This window comes from Eptatretus burgeri, chromosome 2 (assembly GCF_056783735.1).
Source record: "Eptatretus burgeri isolate ZD-2024b chromosome 2, Ebu_testis_v1, whole genome shotgun sequence".
NCBI classification, from domain to species: domain Eukaryota; kingdom Metazoa; phylum Chordata; class Myxini; order Myxiniformes; family Myxinidae; genus Eptatretus; species Eptatretus burgeri.
This window is the reverse complement of record NC_140962.1, coordinates 155,059,616-155,079,468: the sequence shown is the minus strand read 5'-3', so window position 1 is coordinate 155,079,468 and position 19,853 is coordinate 155,059,616. Positions and strand designations below refer to the sequence as shown.

General features: G+C 46.0%; 1 protein-coding gene across 4 annotated transcripts; it reads left to right on the top strand.

The window, feature by feature from the left end:
* The first annotated feature begins 3,415 nt into the window (after positions 1–3,415).
* On the top strand, positions 3,416–19,853 carry LOC147033639 (uncharacterized). Of its 4 annotated transcripts, none has more exons than XR_015055569.1 (5): positions 3,421–5,106; positions 5,323–6,759; positions 8,367–8,456; positions 15,402–17,235; positions 17,355–19,853. XR_015055569.1 is itself a non-coding variant. In XM_085871699.1 (4 exons), the coding sequence occupies exons 1-4, from the start codon at positions 5,092–5,094 to the stop codon at positions 9,930–9,932; spliced, it is 1,581 nt and encodes a 526-aa protein (XP_085727825.1). In that variant the 5' UTR covers positions 3,416–5,091; the 3' UTR covers positions 9,933–13,636. The 4 variants fall into 4 exon arrangements, 2 of the variants coding, with proteins under 2 accessions (XP_085727825.1, XP_085727824.1); XR_015055570.1 differs by having other exon boundaries at positions 15,402–17,745; positions 18,121–19,853; XM_085871699.1 differs by lacking the exons at positions 15,402–17,235; positions 17,355–19,853 and adding an exon at positions 9,894–13,636 and having other exon boundaries at positions 3,416–5,106.

Genomic DNA, 19,853 nt, shown 5'->3' with positions numbered 1-19,853 from the left:
TAAATTGTTCATTTGGTCCGGCGCAGCTTTGGTAACTTCCGCTCGGTTCCGCCGGATCCGAGTCGGCAACAGCAACTTGATTCGGACAAAGTCGGCCGAGGGTGTGGTTTCTCCGGTAGTTGGACGGCGTGAGTACTTTGCTAAATTGAAATTAGACAAGTGGACCCTACCTCACGCCGTCAAAATATTGGCAACCACGGTCCTCTAAGCCTGAAGGGACCCATGACCTTTGGAGTTGTCCGGGAGTCACGACCTAAATTCCGGGTGTTCGGTGGGAGACGACTGCACTGCTCCACCTAGTTTTCGTTCATCGCTGCCGAACCCCAGCCCACAACAATATTTGGTCTTCTACCGAATATGCAGCACCTGTCTGAGCGGAACACTTGCAAAACACCAAAATGTTTGCATTTTTAAAGAATTGAAAAACATGCTCTTCACATCGTATTGGGATTCAAATACCCAACTTACCAACAAGTTTTGTCTGAGTATTCACTCCCTTGTCTGAAAGAACACAGAAAAATCACTCTTCATCACATTCATGGAAAAAGTACATATGAATAGGAATTCCCCCCCCCCCCCCCCATTTGAAGAACAGTCTTTTACCTTACTTGGTTCATCTATCTATAATTCCAGCAATGTGTGTGTGTGTGTGTGTGTGTGTGTGTGTGTGTGTGTGTGTGTGTGTGTGTGTGTGTGTGTGTGTGTGTGTGTGTGTGTGTGTGTGTGTGTGTGTGTGTGCGTGCATGTGCGTGTGTGTGAGACCGCTGTTTCTCGACAACCACTGGTCCGATCTCCTTGAAACTTGCCAGGTATATTGCTGGGGCCCTGTGGATGTGCCTTTTCAAGGTTTGATGTTAATCCGACAAGTGTTTGCCAAGTTATGGCCATTTATTTACCAAACCAATGACAGGACACGGTGCTATGACGTCACGATTGACGTCAGAATTCTTCATTTTTTGCACGTATCACAATTGACGTCACAATCCTTCTTCTTCGTTTGATATGACGTCACAATTGATGCTGGGGACCTGAGTGTGTGCCTTTTCAAGGTTTGATATCATTCTTCTTCATCCGTTTCAGCTGTTTCCCAAGTGTTTCCAAAATTATGGCCATTTATGATACGATTGATCCGATCTAATTGAAGCAATTCCCCAATCCAGTCGTCATTTACGAGAGCGAAGGAACGAAGCTGCGCGTCGTGCACGTGCAATGGAATCTGACGAAGCACGAGTTGCTTGCTTGACATGCTACACACGTGACAAGGCATCGTGCAGCTGAAACGGATGAGGCACGAGCTGCTCGCTCGGCAGACAACACTAGACGCGAGGCAAGGCTTCGTGCAGAAGAAATGGATGAAGCACGAGCTGCTCGCTTTACACGCGATGCTACGCGCGTGACAAGGCGTTGTGCCGCTGAAACGGATGAAGCACGAGCTGCTCGCTTGGCAGACAACACTGGACACGACGCAAAGTGTCGTGCATGCAAGGCGTCGTGTGACAAGGCGTCGTACACGTCGTGCATGATGGGTGTACGGGCATGCACTACAAAAGCAAACTACAAAATCTGTGATGGGTGTACGGGATTACACACGAACGGGCCCGCACTAGTATTTTAAAAGAAAAGTGGATTCAATGTTCTCAGAATTGTACGAGCTGAGCTAAATCGATGTTATCAGTATGTGCGTATGTATTTTTATTTTATCTTATAGTTTAACTTTATTACCTTATATCTCTTACTAGTTTATAAAAAATTTTTACAATGATCCATTTCGTCTTGTCTTATTTTCTTTTATTTATCCTCTGCCACCACTTGTCGTTTCCTTTTTTCTCTCCGCCACCAAAGGTGGAAGGAGGTTATGTTTTCACCCCTATTTGTCTGTGTGTTGGATTCGCTATATATGCTAGATATCCCTTATTGTCGGGTTTTCCGTCTGTCTGTCTGTGTGTGCGTGTGTATGTGTGTCTGCAACGTGAGGCTCCACAGCACGAACCAGCAAACCGATTTCGATGAAACTTTGCCAACAGATGCTATATGGTCTGGGAATGTGCGAGTTTGAATTTCGTTGCCTCGCAACCACCGTTGCTGCGCAGCGGCCGAAAAACCGCGTACAGTATTTTCAATACTTGTCCTTCAGTTTTGAATGTGGAGAAACGACACTTCGGAATTAAACACTTCGAGATATTTAGAAAATTTTACTCGAGCCGATTTTTGATTGACGTTTTATTTTGCAAATGGTAGTCCTTCAAAAATAGGGTGTCTATTCACCGTCATTTTTTATGAGGAGTGCCAGTTGGCAAAATACGCAATCGGAAAAATCTTGCCAGGCAGAGGAACAATTGTATGTGAACCAATACGTCTTGGCAATGAATCTTCGTCGGTGGATCGGTCAGAATGAAGAGCATCGTATCCAGCGCTTCGATCCGAGCGAATCCCTCGTCGCCTACCGGCTTGTTTGTTTGTTTGTTTGTGTGCAGGGTATCTCAAAAAGTTTGGATGAAATTTGGTGGACAGGTTGGGAGTGTGATGAAGACAAACTGATTCGATTTTGGTGAACATCTGAATCCAGATCTGGCTCCGAGGATTTTTTAATTTTTAAAGTGATTCTTCACCATTGAAAGATGGGGTAAAAAAAAATGATGTATATAGCATGATATTTCAAAAATGTATTGGGCCCGATATGTTCCACTGGATGACTAGATTCCCTTTCCTCACGTTTACCTCCTCCCAAAGCCTCTCCACCCCTCATGGATGGTGGGGTCCGGGCACTGTTTGTTATGATCTGTTTGAAAGTGCTGTTTCAGCATAATCATTTTCGTTCAATCCTGGAGAAAGAGAGAAATTTTCACATACATGGCCATTTTTACTTGCTCGATGAAAGTGTTCATGTGGCATGGCATTGACGCCTCAAAAAGCAATCATTTTTTATTCCAAGGTCAAGGCTCATGGAAGAGTGAGAACATTGAATGGATTAGGGATGCAACATAACAAACGACGGAGACAGAGACAAGGATTGAAGGAAAAACTTCGAGAGAAACTTGGAGGAATGAGGGGTCGTGGAGGAAGCATTGGTGTGATTTAACTCCACATGGATACAAAGCTAACTCTCAGGAAGGAAAAACTGTAAATTTAGAAACAGGTGAGCTTGAGGGTTGGGTTACCGGGGGTAGAAAAGATCATGGTTTTGGATGGGGGATACGAGATGAGATGGTGGTGAACAACTGGTTTGAAGACCTGGAGGGAGGAGTTGGTTTGAAGAGAGTGTGGGAGTCTGCTCCAGAGGAGGGAAATAAGAGAAATGAAAGAGTGAAGGTGAGTTGTGATTCTTGATTTTGGTAGTTTCACCACAGGTGGATTGCAGGTGAATTGCAGGTGCCTTGTAGGAACCTGTAAAAGGGAGGGGACGGAATCTCTTAACTCTTAATATCTTCTTTAGATCCTCGTGGAGGATCTCTAAGTCTAAGGACTCCAAGTCCACGTTGTTATTTTTCATCTTCTTCTTGTGGACTTTTTTTGTTTCACATCCTACAGTTTTCATCAAAACTTCCTGAAACTTGGCATATATGTAAAAATACCCTGCGTAGACAGTAACCATCTCCTATTTTGGAAATTCTTCGTAGAAAAAAAGTTATGACGTCAAAATATCTCCGCTAATGGAAATCACCGAAAAAATTATCTCCGAAACTAGGCAAGCTTTTTGAATTCTGTTTGCGGGAATCGAACAGGACATTAGCAGAGATTAATTACCGCACATATGATACATCACTATGACGTCATATCAATTTTTATGACGTCATTCCGATTTTTTGACATTTTTTGTTTCACAACCCAGAGTTTTCATCGGATCTTCGTGAAACTTGCCATGTATATGCAGAAAGCCCACGCGCAGGCAGTAACCATCTCCGATTTTGGAAGTTCTTCCTAGAAAAAAAGTTGACGTCATAATATCGCCGCTAATGGAAATCGCCTATACCATTATCTCCGAAACTAGGCAAGCTGTTTTGAAGTTTGTTTGCGGGAATCAAGCTGGGCATTAGCACAGATAATTTATCGCAAACCTGATACATCACAATGACGTCATGTTCGTTTTTATGACGTCATCATTAAGAGGACGAGGATCTTTGCTCAATTGAGCTTGTTTCTTGTTTTTCTTGTTTTCTGTGGCTCTTGGCCTTTAGGGGGTGCACCGTAGGCCTACGTAGCCCATGGGCATTGATCTGTATTTCAGACTGGAAGGATTATGGCTCTTCACGTTGCACGCACCATTGCGTCGCCACCGCACTCACCATTTTCGACGCACACGCCGCCATGTTGCGACGCCAAGTGCATGATTCACCACGTCCCGCGTTGCGTTTTGTTTACGTGAGAAAGTGTTCGCATCGACTATGACTTTCAACTCAAAATTAACATTCAATATTCGACATCTCCCTCGAATTTATCACGCGAGTCGAAACATATCTGCGACGAGTAGGCCTACCAAGATGGCGCTTGGTGACGACAAATTCGCCGCGCCCGTAATCCTGACCGTCACTTCCGGTTCAATACTCGTTGAGTATTCCTCTCATCTTGTGATTTTTTTTTCCTTCTCTGGAAATGTTGTTTTTGTGTTTTTCAACTTAATGTGACGTAAATATGTCCGACTGAATCGGTCGTGAAATAGAAACACCGTTATTAGGGTTTCTTTATCAACAGTGGAAATAAAAAAGTCGAATTTTGCGCTGCGTCGACGTGCGTCACGTAACCCGGACGTGACGTCACGCCGGCCTCACACTTCCTCTTCCGTTTGTCCCCACGTGTGCATTGCGCCGTGATTCAATGAAGACGGAGCGTGGATGACGTAATCGTAGGTTTTTCCCTGGGACTGTGCTCGGCGGCGGGGTCGATCCGGGACTGTCGCAGGGTGTTTGAGCTGAGATCTCGCCACAAACCGTGCTCGCTGCACTCAATAGGCTGGAGCCGCATCGTGGCATCACGTGATCCCGAGAGTTTCCGCTCCAGCGCGAGACTTTCCCCTTGATGTGACGTCACATCCGGAACCGGAACCGGAACCGGCAGCATCGCTCCACATTTTAAACCACCCTTTTTTTGAGAACCATGCCTCGGGTAAAGGTAAAATATGTTGATTTCTGTATAAAATAATAGAAATTGCATCTTTTTTTCTTACGAATAAAATTATTCAAACGTCCATCTGACAGTTCATGTAACCATGGACGCTCATTGGTGCCTGGAGAGTGAGGACCCGTTGCTAACGCCTATGGAAGCCCAAGAGTGCCACATGTTGAAACCTGAGTTTGATGTAACCTTTGTTTTTATTTGTATTTTCAGCTCACTCCGTCCTCAAAGCAGGCGCGAAGACGCTCATACTCGCCTTCTGCGCTTATGAGAGCATACCATGCAGTAAAGGAAGACGGCGTTCCAGTTTATAGAGCCTCGAGACAGTATGCGGTCCCGTTGACCACGCTTCGAGATCGAGTCGATCGCAGAGTTCCTGTTGATTGCACCAGATCTGGTCCTGAACAGATTCTGTCCCAGCTGGAAGAGTCGAAGCTGGTAGCACACATCAAACGTCTTGCCGCGGTCGGCTATGGCTACACAAGGACCGACGTGTTGACCATGGCGACAGATTACGCCGTTCGCCTCGGGAAGCGTCAGGACGATTACAAGTGCTTCAGCATGCAGTGGTTCTATAACTTCATGGACAGATGGCCTGAGCTGCGCGTGGTGAAATCGTCGAGTTTATCGGAGGTTAAAGCGCGTTGCGCTTCGGAGGAATCGGTGACCAACTACTTCGAAGAGTTGGACCGTATTCTAACCCGATATAATCTAAAGGACAAGCCGCAGCTTATTTATAACGTCGATGAGAAGGGCGTCGATACGCAATACAAGCCGCCTAATGTTGTCGCGGGTAGAGGAGGTCGACCGCAAGCCGTCATGGCTGAAAGGATCAAGTCCGTTAGCATTATTGGAGCGGGTAATGCACTGGGGAATCGGATACCACCTTTCTTTGTTTTTCCCGGGCAGCGGATGGTGCCAGACTTGATGCGGGGGAAAACTGCCGGCGCCGATGGTGTCGTGACACCGACGGGATGGTCAAATTTCCAGGTTTTTAGGGACTATATGCAGGACCATTTCATGAAGCACGTGCAATGTCGGGATGCTTCAGACACAATACTTGTCCTCTATGATGGTCACAGAAGCCACGTAGCAATTGACCTGATCAACTGGGCCAAGGAAAACGATATTGTACTGTTTGTTCTTCCTCCGCACCGTTCCCATGTCTTGCAACCTGCGGATGTGGGATGTTTTTGGCCCCTTCAGCTGAAGTATGACCAGGAATGCTTGTCTTTTGCACGTGCCAATCGTCGTGCAGTCACGAGGTACGACGTGTGTGGATTGGCTTGTAAGGCTTATGCATCAGCGTTATCACCATCAAATGTACAGTCTGCATTTGCCAGAGCTGGAGTATATCCATTTAAACCCGCAGAAGAAGTCATCAAAAGCCTTCAGCCTAAACTTGCTCCATCGACACAGCACACGACGTGTCGTCCAAATGAACAATTGCATGATGCCTCCAACCTGTGCTCGCTGCACTTCGGCAGAAAGCGGTACGAACGAGATCCCACGAGGCTGGAACCCTCCGGCTATTTTGGAACACAGGCCCGTCTTCGGCCCGAAGCCCTTCCTGATGCCTCTCTCCTGATGCCTGACCGTGTTTCGAAGCTGAGACCAAAGGCAGCATCGCTGAAAGGTCGAATGGTGGAGGTAAGAAGGTATTGAAGGTTTATTTGTACAACTGACTGACGTACAGTAGTCTCATCTGTGTGTTCAACTCGAATGGAACCTCCGCCAAGTGTCCATGCTCAAGGGGGTGGTAGGATATCGTGGGCGTATGGGTTTGAATCCCAACCCAGCTATAAAACGCCATCCTGGTATTTCGCAAGCAGAACAAAACATCAGCGAGTGCGTCGTCCCTCAGATAGATGTGAAACTGGAGGTTCCCATCTGCCAGCGCTGGGTTGGTGGGCCTTATATATCCCTCGGTGTCTTTCTCAAAGAATAGGTGAGTTATCTCTGGTGGCCTGAACAAATTCCATACAACAAGCAGAACCAGACTGTGATGTAATGGTTGGAGCATCTGCTCGGAGTCTTGAAGGTCGGTGGTTTGGACACCAGCCCAATCATATGAAAGACTTTAAAATAGCGTGTGCCGCTTCCTTGCTTGATGCTTCGCATTTTAAAGGGTAGAGCATGGACAAACAACATTGGGAAGGCGATGGCGAACCACCCATGTGTAATCCTTGCCAATAAACTGCTTCGGCAGCACCAACGCTCTGTAAAGAGTGTATGGTACATCAAAAAAAAGAAGATGAGCAGTGTGGAGACCCAATCTTCATACTTGGCCAAATCGAAATTGAATTTAGTTGGAGGATTTTATGCCTCTACACCCTAGTGGTTATGGGACACGGTGGACGGATGGTTGTGATTTGTGATGTCGGTGAGAGGGTCTTGTCAAAAAGCTGACAAAGATGCTTATTTGTCCCTCGGTACTGCGCTTATCTTCGGAAGGGTCCGTACTTCGATATCCCTCATGCTGCAACCCTTCTTCTTTGCACCTTAATCCCAACAGTTCGGGTTCAGCCACTTGGATCCACATTCTCCATCCCACTCTGTCCTCCGCATCTTCCTCTCTCGATCCCACACTCTTCAAATCTCTTTGCATGACCTCCTCTCCCTTAATCTCTGTCATATCACGCTTTCTTGATTGGTTCTTCATTCTTTTTTTCCCCTCATCATGTGTCCAAACCACTGCCGGCTAATCTCTCTAATCCTTTCTGTGATACTCGCAGCTCTCTTGCGTATCTCCACAACCCTCAACTGCTCTCCAAATGATACACTGAGAATCCACCGAAGCATTCTCATCTCTGGCCTCTCCAAAAGCTCCTCTTTCCTTTTTCTCGAAGGCCATGTTTTTTTTTTTCACCCGAAAGTGTAACCGGTCGAATCGCTGCCTTGTGGATCCTACAACCCTCTTCATCCTTAATAATAAAAAAAAGATAAATTGATGAGTGCCCTGGTGATGTCCTTGTGCCATCACAACAAATTAAAAACCTCGAGCAGGTCTACAGAATAAATCCTTTCGGCGTGAAAGACGAAGCCGAACATTATTCAAGGAGACGTCTTTAAAAAGCCCTTTTCAACAGAATTTTAGACGTAGCGTATACACGCCTCATGCTGTCCTTTGAATTTGGAGTCGTTTTTGCTGAGACCATGATGTGTGCTCGATTTAGCTTCATACTTTTGGACCTGCGATGAGAATGTGCCGTACTTCTCGCTCGGGAGGCCAAGTTTGTCAAAACTTTCCTTTTCAGATCGTTGAAGATTTCCTGAAATCCTCTGATTTTCATGCCGGTACTGAATCTCAGCTGGAAACATCGAACGGTCGAAGTGCGAACATACAGGTACTTGATTGATTTATTTATTTATTTATTTATTTTCCAGCAATTTTGGTCGAGTTTTCAAAACTCCTCGGATACGACAAAAGTTTTATTCGGATATGATTTCCCCATATACATCGTGTCATGATTCGGGGATGTGTTGCCAAATAAAAAAATTTTTGGACACTCTAACTTAAGCTTCACTTTTACTTAAGTACATGTTGGAGACAATAAAATAAAATAAGCGAACCAATACAGAACGTGATTTTTAAAAATAAGACCGTACGGCCTGAAGCTCAGCTGGATCAGGAGCAACATACACCCAACCCCCCCTCAGACCCTAACTTTTTTTTAATCCCATGATCAAACTTCAGTACATCACGGGTGATGAAGGTTGTGGTCAAGTTTCCTCGAAAGTGTGTGTAGTTTCAGAGAAGAGAGCAAATACCTATTTTTGGGGGTCAGAACCCACCCCTGTCTCATTGTGTAACTCCTCTTTACTCTCTAATCCTTTCTGTGATACTTAGGATTGTTTGTTGGTTTGTTGCCTCTTATTCACTCACGCAAATAGATGATGTGAACATCGAAAAGAAATCATTTGGTGCAGGTTGTAATTCCACTTCGGACACTTAATTACTTTGCGATGTGCTGGTACTCCCTCCGTATTCCAGAAAAAGAATCGCTCCAAGACCAATTTGCGCCCTAAATGAGCGCAGATTTTGATGCGGTTGATGCACCTTCGTTTGGCATCAGATGTGAAGCTTGTGGTCAAGTTTCATCGAAACTTTATTTTTGGTTCAAGCGATTAATGACTGAAGTGTACATGGACTCAATGACTCGCTCACTCACCTTCGGACACTGCTTGATTGCATAAGTTCACCAGACTAAAGTCGAGGTGAGCTAATAATGTATGTACACAAATAGACAATTTAATCTTGCGAGTTGAGAGTGGAAGGACTGCATGGACGGAGATGCAGGCCCCAACATGCTTAGGTGGAACGTCTGAGCCGCCTTTTTCGATGTGCTGGTACTCCATCACACTCGGAACCCAAATGGTGGTTTGAGCACTGCTTTCCGTGTGGACGCTAATCATCCCGAACCCAATTTGTCCTTTAATGGACGATTCATTACCGAAGCGGCAAGCGATCAGAGCAACTCCAATCACTCCAAGACCAAGTGACTTCATGTACATATTTAATAATTAAACGCGGAGGGAAAACAAAGCGCACTAAAGCATTTATTGACAGTTTATTCACAAAGATATGCATCCCAGGTATTGGACAAACTGAAGTATGTTACACCACTTAAAAACGATGTTGTATTGGACGAGCACGATGTAAATCGACTATTATCCGATAATGTTAACGCCATTATATTGAAATCACGCAAATAGACGACTTAAATCGTCGATTGACCATTGTATTTAGTCGTTCCCATCTGATCCCTGGTCCTGGCGGGCAGGTACAACTAGGCTGCGGCATGGCAGGTGGATACTGCTGAAACAAAGCCGCAGCGCGATGAGGCGAGCGGGTACCGCCGGAACAAAGCTGCGGCACAGCGGGCGGGTACTGCCAAAAAGCCACGGCGTGATGAGACGAGCGGGTACCGCCGCAACAAAGCCGCGGCACAGCGGGCAGGTACTGCCAAAAAGCTACGGCACGATGAGGCGAGCGGGTACCGCCGGAACAAAGCCGCGGTGCGGCGTGCGGGTACCGCCGGAACAAAGCGGCGATGCGGTGTGCGGGCACCGCCGGAACAAAGCCTCGGCGCGGCTGGCGGGCACTGCCGGAACAAAGCCTCGGCGCAAGGGCGGGTACCTCCGGAACAAAGCCTTGGCACAACGGGCGGGTACTGCTGGAACAAAGCCTCAGTGCGGCTGGCGGATTATGCGTTGTTCCTGAAAGCATTAAGATGAGGTATTTGGTGCAGAATCTGTAATGCAACCTCCCCTTAATTATGGTTGTTTTCCAAAGGTTTTCTTTTTATTTTCCACTTGCAAATACAACCTGCTGCTTCACTGACTGGGATAATAATGAGAAGGGGGGGTAGAGAGAGAGAGAGAGAGAGAGAGAGAGATAGAGATAGAGATAGAGATAGAGATAGAGATAGAGATAGAGATAGAGATAGAGATAGAGATAGAGATAGAGATAGAGATAGAGATAGAGATAGAGATAGAGATAGAGATAGAGATAGAGATAGAGATAGAGATAGAGATAGAGATAGAGATAGAGATAGAGATGTGGAGGTGGAGGTGTGGTTAGTAAAGAGAATGACGTGATGCTTAATGACCGTACACAAGAAACAAAACAAAAATAATCGCGTCAGAACGGCTGTACACACAACGACACAACAGAGTTTGTCAAGTAATCCGCTGGCTCATCTGCAAAAACTTTGATATTCCAATTCCAGAAAATTTGTGGGAAAATTAACCAAAAGCAATCGCTGAAAACATTGAAGGGCCGCTCATGTTCGACCTAATTATGCCATCGAGCATAAACATCGAAAACAAAGCATAGCACCCAGATTTAATACTTTGGTATAAAAATAGAGAAGAAGGCATTGCTAATTGAGGTGTTACTGCCAGTGATTTTGGACTAACGATGCAGAAATCAAAAAATGACCAAACACCAAGACCTCAAATCTTCAAGGTCTTGGCCTTGTTCCCGACAGGAAACCTGCCATGATGTGCGGTTTCGCACGCCTACAGTTAGTAACTCTCCACCATCTTGTCGTGTTATTCCACAACCCTTTATTCTGTACAAAGCACATTCTGAAAAAATATTTTATTGTTTCAAGGCCATTTGATTGTTTTGATCATTCTTAAATAAAATGCTCCTTTTTAATGTAAAAATGGTTCAAGCTGAGCTTCAGGTGTCTTTATGTTTTGGATCATCTTCGTGCTAACTGCTTGTTCAAATTGTTCGAAAGTGAGGTTGTTTATTTATTTATTTGTTTTTTAAAATGTTGAAGGCTTCAGTCACGAACCACATAGTCCTCATCAAGGTCAGGCCTTAAATAAAGGAATTGTGCTGATAGAAAAGTGAAGAAAGAGAGAATAGTCTCAGAGTTTTTGAGGAAGTAAGAAATCGGCTTTTTTGAAAAAGGGAATTTGAAAAGTTTTTGGAAAGACATGAGAAGGTAAAGAGTTCCATTGTTTGGCACTGAAAGGGAAGAAACAAACTTCATGACGGCCACCCTTAAGTTGCCATTGGTCAAGCCATTTGTGGTCTTGCTTATGGCGGAGGTACACAAGCAGCAAGTTCTCGGGAGCAGAAACCGAAGTACAGCAAGTCCTCGCTTATCATCCCAGTGAACATGGTTTCGTTATCAAGTCGCTGATATATTCGAGAACATACTCGTTCCATTATAAAGTCGTTTTACCTCGAATTTAGGACAAAACTCATGGTTTTCCTCGTTTTAATGAAGCTACAGTATACATCATACCGGTGTATCGGCCGTACCTTTAAATACCGGTGTGTAAGCCCACCCAGAGTATGGGCAGTATCGGTCTTGTATACACCAAGCTGTGCATCGATTACATCAGTGGTTGCGTCACCCTCTCCGATCTCAGGTGTTTGACAAGTGCGGTAGTGATCCACCTGACGAGCCGTCAAGTGTTTATATTGTTGTGGTTGACGAAATTCGCAAACCACCATTCAGGTCCCTTAGGTGAGATATCTCTGTAAGTATATGTGTAGTTAGTCCAAACCCGTTGTTTAGAGGGAATAAATGTCATTCATTCGGGCTGCGACCCTTCAGGATAGCCGTTTTTCTTTTACTATCTTTATTTTGGACCAGCCGCCATTACTACCACCACAACCACCACCAACCACGTCTCAACAGCCATCACACAACAACCACCAACCGCAACGCCGCTTCACAACAACAGCCACGACCTTTACCGTCACATCTCGCTCTCGCAACCATCGCATCACCGCCATTCCCGCGCCGCTTGTGGGCGCCGATCCTGGACTCGTGCAGGGCGCGCACCGAGCAGCGGGTGCAAAGGCGCCGGCCTTTCCGAGAAATCGGATCAAAAACGATTCACGCCCACTTCTGTTCCGTCCTATCGGCGAGCGTGGGGCGATTTGGCCCCGCCTCCAGGTGCGTCGGAGTATAATCGCTATATGCAGATTCGCGGATCAAAAATCATTCACGCCCACTTTTCCTCTGTCCAATGGGGAGCCAGCCAGAGGTGAAGGGTCGAAGGTGAAGGAGCGAAGCCCCGGGGGCTATAAAGGGCCACGTTCGCTCGCCGAGTAGTTGAGTTGGGAAGAGCAGTAGTTGAGTTGGGAAGAGCAGTAATTGAGTTGGGAAGAGTTAGTAGTTGAGTCAGTCAAGGAGAGTTGAGAAGAGAAGAGTCAGAGAAAGCAGTTGGACGGAGCTGAGAAGAGTGGAGAGTTGGAGAGGTGGCGGCGGCGAAGGCAGTCGAGAGGGCGCTCGTGTCAGAGTCGGGGAGCTGCGGAGAGGGGAGGCCGGTAACGCGACCGAGGTCGCGGTGGAGACGCTCGTCGCGGGACCCGAGCCAGCGAGATATCCTCATTCCCCCGAGCATCAACAACCCCCTCCTGTTTCCCCCCGCGCTGAGATAGTGTGAGAAGGGGGCCCCGTTCCCACCCCATTTCCAGGCAGTGCCAGCGAGGCCCGCGGAGTCGGGGCGCCGCCGCCATCTTGCGGCTCATCACCAGACGGGTAGGCTCGACGCGGTCTCGGCCCCAGGCCCGTCTGCCCCCCTCATCGTTGAGGGTGGTCCCTTTTTCTTTTGCTTTGAGTATATGTGTTGTCGGCGCCGTCTGTGAAGTAAAACTGTATAAGTGTTGCCGTGTGCTCGGTAGTCGGTAGTAGATCTGCATTGTGTTTCTCTTTTACATTTGCTTTTTGTGCAGAATTGTCGTGTCATTTTTACATTTGCTTTTGGTGTATAATTGTATATGTGTGCTTTCCGTTTGCCGCGGAATAAATATGCTTTATGTTGAACTGTTTTTCCCGTTTCGCTTCGTCTTTTCCTTTATTGAATCTCCATCTTACTTCACGTAAAGGGTTGGTCGTGGGCTAAAACGCCCGATAATTAATCGAACCGTCGAGGTTGACGATAACACCGCTCGGTTATCCCGATAGTACGGAACGGGTCGCTTAAAGTGGCCCGTGTCCGAAGTCGACCTGCGGCGAGGTGCGATCGCCCGGTCTACCCTCCGTGTGGGTACTTAGGTAGGTCGAATTTGGCGAGCAACCCTATCCCACGCGGGGGGCCGATTGGCACGATCGTGGTGAGGCCGAAAGGCCCACCCGTGACTAGTTCCCGGCGTTAGTCCGAGAGGGTCACGACGGGATTGTCCGTCCGGTGGGCGACGTGCCGCGATTCGAGTTACGTGGCCGTTCGCACGCCGGCGGGCGCGAAATCCGCGACAATATGTTAAACTGATGGAAACATCCTCAAGTGCATTGATAACATCTGTGGGTCCTGGGCTGAAGTTACTCGGGTGTGCATGAATGGTGTGTGGAGGAAGTTGTGTCCTGCATGTGTCAATTACTTGAAACTATTTGAAGATGTCCTCGCGATGAAAGACAGTTATCCTCAGCTTGGCCAATAAAGCGGGTTTTGATGAGGCGGAAGAAGCCGACGTTGCACAACTTCTGCAGTCGCACAGAGAAGAGCTAACCAATGAAGATCTGAAGCAATTAGAAATGATATTCAATTGATTTGTTTAAAGTTAAAAAAAAAAAAAACTTGTACTCTATATGTAAACTAGAAGGGCACTTGGTGGAGCGCATACCTCCGCCATGTCATGCCTGATCCACGAGAACATATCGGGCCCAATACATTTTCGAGATATCATGCTATACAGTACTATATTGTTTTTGGCCCTGTCTCTCAATGGTGAAGAATCACTTTTAAAATTCTAGTATCCGGATCCGGATCTTCACCAAAATCTCATCAGTTCGTCCTTGTCACGCACCCAACCTCTAAAGTAAATTTCATCAGGATTCATTCACAACTTTTTTTGCGATGTCTTGCACACAGACAGACAAAGGGGTGAAAACATCACCTTAACCTTCCGTGGTGGAGGTAATAATGCCTTTTGTCTGGAAATACATTTTTCCCTGGAACCTAACCCCCGCTATTTACATCAATTCTTATGGGGAAATTGGATTTGCTTAAAGTAGTTTTCGTTGAAGTCGCACTTTTCAAGAACAGAAGTAGAAAAAAAAAGAGCAAAAAGAGTTGTTTCATCAGTCGGAGAGACGGCGATGGTATCATTGGAACGGATAAGTGAAGGAAAGGTAGAGCGACAGAAGTTGTTGAAAATACTTTCACGTAAGGACCAGAAAGATCTATTAGTGGAAGAAGATGAGAGGTTGTCACATTTCTTTTGGATAAATGACTGCTTCGCCTCACGAATCAAGTTTGCAATGATTTCTGGCGGATATGAAAGCTGAATGTGAGTCAGAGGGAGAAGAGTTTTTCCCAAGTCCGATATGCGGCATCCCTTGCACGAATGGCCACAGAGCAGGAATTATTGAACCAACAATTGGTCGGAGAGATGTACTTGAAAGAGAAGGGGTTATAAGCCGTCATTCTGATCATCTTGTCCCAAACTGCTTCAGGTTATGTTGGGGATCGTTGTGGGGGATCATTCGTGGCCTAACCCGAGATGGTTGTGAGCCAAAATGACCTAATTACCTATCGGTAGTTGCTGTTTTTGTTTTTCCCACCTGTGGCTCATGCAGTGCCATGTAGTCCCAGCATTTTAACGCTTATGTCCTCTTTATGGAATCTGTATTCCTATGGTTAGTGGTAGGGATGTTGTGCAAAAACTGCTGATTCTGAGGTCAGGTTGATAACGTATATATAGAATTTATGAAAAACAAGAAATATACCCAATCATAAGAACACTGATTTAAATAAGAGGGAAAATACACATACACTTGTGATTCGTTTATTTTATCCCTGGCCTTGGTGTGTTACAGGTCATGGTCCTATCAAAAGTTCAGGGTGGTGTTCAGTCTCAGCAGAGCCAGGGCAGCATCCGACCCATCCCGGCCTGGCTGGATACCCAGGGTTTAACGGAGGAGTCTCTGCAAGCCGCGGTTACAGGTCTGGGGATCGCGATCCTCGGAGCGCTCTGTGCTCACACCGAACCCGCTCTGACGAGGGTTCAACTCAATTCTTGGTCCGCACGAAAGTTCACCTACACCACGTACACCGAGCTCTGTCGGTACATGGAGTCATTTAGTGCGGGGCAAGGATCGGAGCGGACCGTTGTTTTCGGACATGTGAAGGATACCGAGGAGGTGAGAGCACCTGCCGGAGTCTTTCAGATCAAATTGGAAGACGAGAATCCTGTTTTTTCACAACAGGAGCGAAGCAGTCATGAAGACTGCTGACGCTTTATATGCAGCGCGTACATGCGGGTTGGCCTCATTCCTTGGAAGGGTGTGGTAGTGCTTCTGATGCAGTGCCTCCTGTAGATTTGAGCAGGAGTTTCGAATTTGTTCGGGGTGCTTGCGATAGCTCGCCTACTCTCCGCGAAGGACACCATGGTATTTGCAATGTCGATCAAATCATGCCGGCAGATGGTACATGCAGTTTAACGTCCAGCGGAGGTACGACACAAACATGGATTCGCCGTCTTACCTGCAAAATACCGGCATGTTAATTGAACTGATTGAAGATGATCGACATCAAAATCGATAATTATGTTTGTGATGGAAGATCGACCGAGAAGGCACAGATTGAACCTTGTCAGTGGACAAGAATATTTTCTCGGTTGTTTGTCTCTGAAACACCGCTGCATCATCTGAACATGTCTAAGCACGTTCTTTTGCTTTCAAATGCACCTTTCACGTATACTGACTGTGACCCATTCACAACAAAGTACAAGTGAGGAAATGAGCAACACCCTCCACCTCCCCCCACCCAACCTCCACGACCCCAACTTCAATCATCCTCCATTCATTCCTGTGTTTGTTGGGGTTTTTTTTGTTTACCCCAATTAACCCCCAACCTACCTGTACTTGATCAGTCACTGCAAAGATTGCACACATTTTAAACATTCATTTGGGATTGCAGAACACTTTAAGAATTGAGCCAAGTACTGTAGTTTGTGTTTGATCTCTGACTTTGAACTGCCGGTCTGATGCCATGTCAGCAGGGGGCGCCATACCTTGGAGCATGTCTTTCTGATGTGCATGCAAAGCTGTTGGCATTGCATGTGGTTTCTCACTCTTAAAGATACTTTGTTATCTCTCCAAAGTCGGCCATTGTGTGCCAGTTCTCTGGTTGTAATTCAGGCCAAGAATGTAAATCGGATATGTTGGTTGTGCCAGGAAAGGAGTGTGGTTATTTGGCTAAATTAAGTTGACTAATAAAGGTGATAGTTCACATGATGTCTCACCTGGGTTCAAATCCAGACCCAGCTACAAACTGTCATCCCGGTGTTTCACAGGCATGGTGATTCATCAATGTGTCTGCAATCCTTCGGATGGACGTTAAACTGGGTGTACCGTCTTCCGGCATTAGTTGGTGGATGTTAAAGACCCCACCATGGTGTCCTTTGTGAATAGGAGGCGAGCTATCGACGGCACCATGAACAAATTCATGTCCTGACTTCCAGAGCAGGGGTGGCGATCTGAACAGGATTGCAGCGTCTTCACTACATCCGCAGTCCTCTCCATGGTACATGGTACCTGGTGATGATACTCTCTTCACTACATCCATAGCCCCTCCACATCCTGCATGGTACTGGGTGATGATGATCTCTTCACTACATCCACAACCCCTCAACATCGTACATCGTACCTGGTGATGATGATCATGATATTTTTGTCATTTTTGTCATTTTCCGATTTCAGTCATTTCTGGGAAACCAATGCAATGCTCGTAATCTTTTTGAATGTATTCACATTCTGCCCTTGCCTCAGGCTTCTACATGATGATGTGGCACAGAAACCCCATAAACCAAGCAAGTTTTAATAATCCATTTTAAACCATTTTAGCAAAGGATAATATAAGGAGAAGACAGTATTTGAATTTGCTGTTTCACTAAGTTCCTCTTTTCACTGCTTTGACTGGTTTCCCAGAATCTTTTGGTTTTGTTGTTGTTATTGTTGTGCAACTACCTTTCATATTAGTTCTTCGTGTTTGACGATGACGATGACGTCTGAAACGATCACGACTAATAAGACTGAAAGGTCACCTTGTCGAGCTGTGTTTTAAGGCGTGGGGGCACAAGACACTTGGGAAATTGCACTGACACGCCTCCAACCAGTATGTGCGTGAGAACACAGCGATTATACAAGCCCAACTTCAGAGGTACTCCACAGAGAGAGAGAGGATAAGGATAATCAAATTTATTTTTAAATCAATTTTTGATGATATCACTGTCCCTCCTCACCTCCCCCCCGTCCCCACGCCTCCACCACCTTCCGCTCTGCACCTCTCAACACCACCTCCTCTGTCCCTCACTGTGTAGAATTGGTTAACCTGTATTGTAGAATCGTGAATATCAGTTTTAAATTTAATGTAGTCGGTATGACGAAGGTTCTGGAAATGTATGCTACATTTTATAAAGTGTGGTTGTGATTGTGTTGAACTGATAATTTGGTTAAAAGGCGGTTGAAGTGGGTCGAGTAACTGTTGGTTTTGGAGGAAGGTAGACTTTCTCAGAGAGCAGGTGTGTTTCTCGAGTGAGGCAGGAATAAAAATGGAGAGACGGAGGTTAAGAAGGAAGCATTGTGTGAAGAGTGATGCTCGGAAGGTGGAGGTGAAGAGAGATGGCTGGTGGTGGTGAGTGGTGGAGTGTTGTGGACAGAGCCGAGTAGCAACTCATCCCCATATCATCCCCTATGAAGGAATTTTAAGGAAAAATGAACATGAATTAACCCCAACTTAACATTATTCCCATGACCAGCACAACTACTCCCGAGTCGATTTATTGCAGCAAAAATTTTTTCCCCTATTTCGGGATATTTTTATCCTATTTTTGGTATTTCAGCTCCTTTTGTTGAAATGTTTTTTCCCCCCAAAAAGCAAATAAAAAAAAAAATTTTCACAAAAAAAAACAAAAAAAATTCAGTGTTCCTTTCATATTTTTGAATAACACACACACACACACACACACACACACACACACACACACACACACACACACACACACACACACACACACACACACACACACACACACACACACACACACACACACACACACACACACACACACACACAATTGGGGACTTGCAGTGGTGTTAATATTCACTATTTTTCTGTACTTGGTGTTTTTGCTGCATGTTTGTTCCTATTTTTACCGTTTCAATGCAAAAGTTTCAAAAACATTTCGAAATAAAACAGCTTAAATAACCAAATAGATTTAAAAAAAAATCTATTTCAAGGCAAGTTTTTCATGACATGCTAATTTTCCCCCATTGTTTTTGTTCCAAAACTGGTTATTTTGAAAAACAATTTCATATGTTGGAGAAAAAAATTCCCTTTTTTTTTTTTCATTCCAAAACTGGATATTTAAAATATATCTTAATTTGGAGAGAAGTTGGAAAACTATATTGTTGCGAATTCGCGCCCGCCAGCGTGCGAGCGGCCACGTATCTCGAATCGCGGCACGTCGCCCACCGGACGGACAATTCCGTCGTGACCCTCTCGGACTAACGCCGGGAACTAGTCACGGGTGGACCTTTCGGAATCACCACGATCGTGCCAATCGGCCCCCCGCGTGGGATAGGGTTGTTCGCCAAATTCGACCTACCTAAGTACCCACACGGAGGGTAGACCGGGCCATCGCACCTTGCCGCAGGTCGACTTCGGACACGGGCCACTTTAAGCGACCCGTTCCGTACTATCGGGATAACCGAGCGGTGTTATCGTCAACCTCGACGGTTCCGATTAATTATCGGGCGTATTTAGCCCACTACCAACCCTTTACGTGAAGTAAGATGGAGATTCAATAAAAGAAAAGACGAAGCGAAACGGGAAAAACAGTTCAACATGAGGCACATTTATTCCGCGGCACACGGATAGCACACATATACAATTACAACAATTATGCATCAAAAGCAAATGTAAAAGAAACACAACAATTATGCACCAAAAGCAATTGCAACAAAAGAAACACAATGCAGATCTACTACCGACTACGCGAGCACACGGTAACACTTACACAGTTTTACTTTACAGATGGCGCCGACAACACATATACTCCAAAGCAAAAGAAAAGGGCCACCCTCAAATACAAGGGGGCAGACGGGGCCTGGGGCGCGAGACCACGTGGAGCCGACCCGTCTTGTGATGAGCCGCAAAATGTCGCGGCGGTGCCCCGACTCCGTGCTCCTCCGCGGGTTTCGTTGGCACTGCTTGGAATGGGGTGGGAACGGGGCCCCCTTTTCGCACTATCTCAGCGCGGGGGGAAA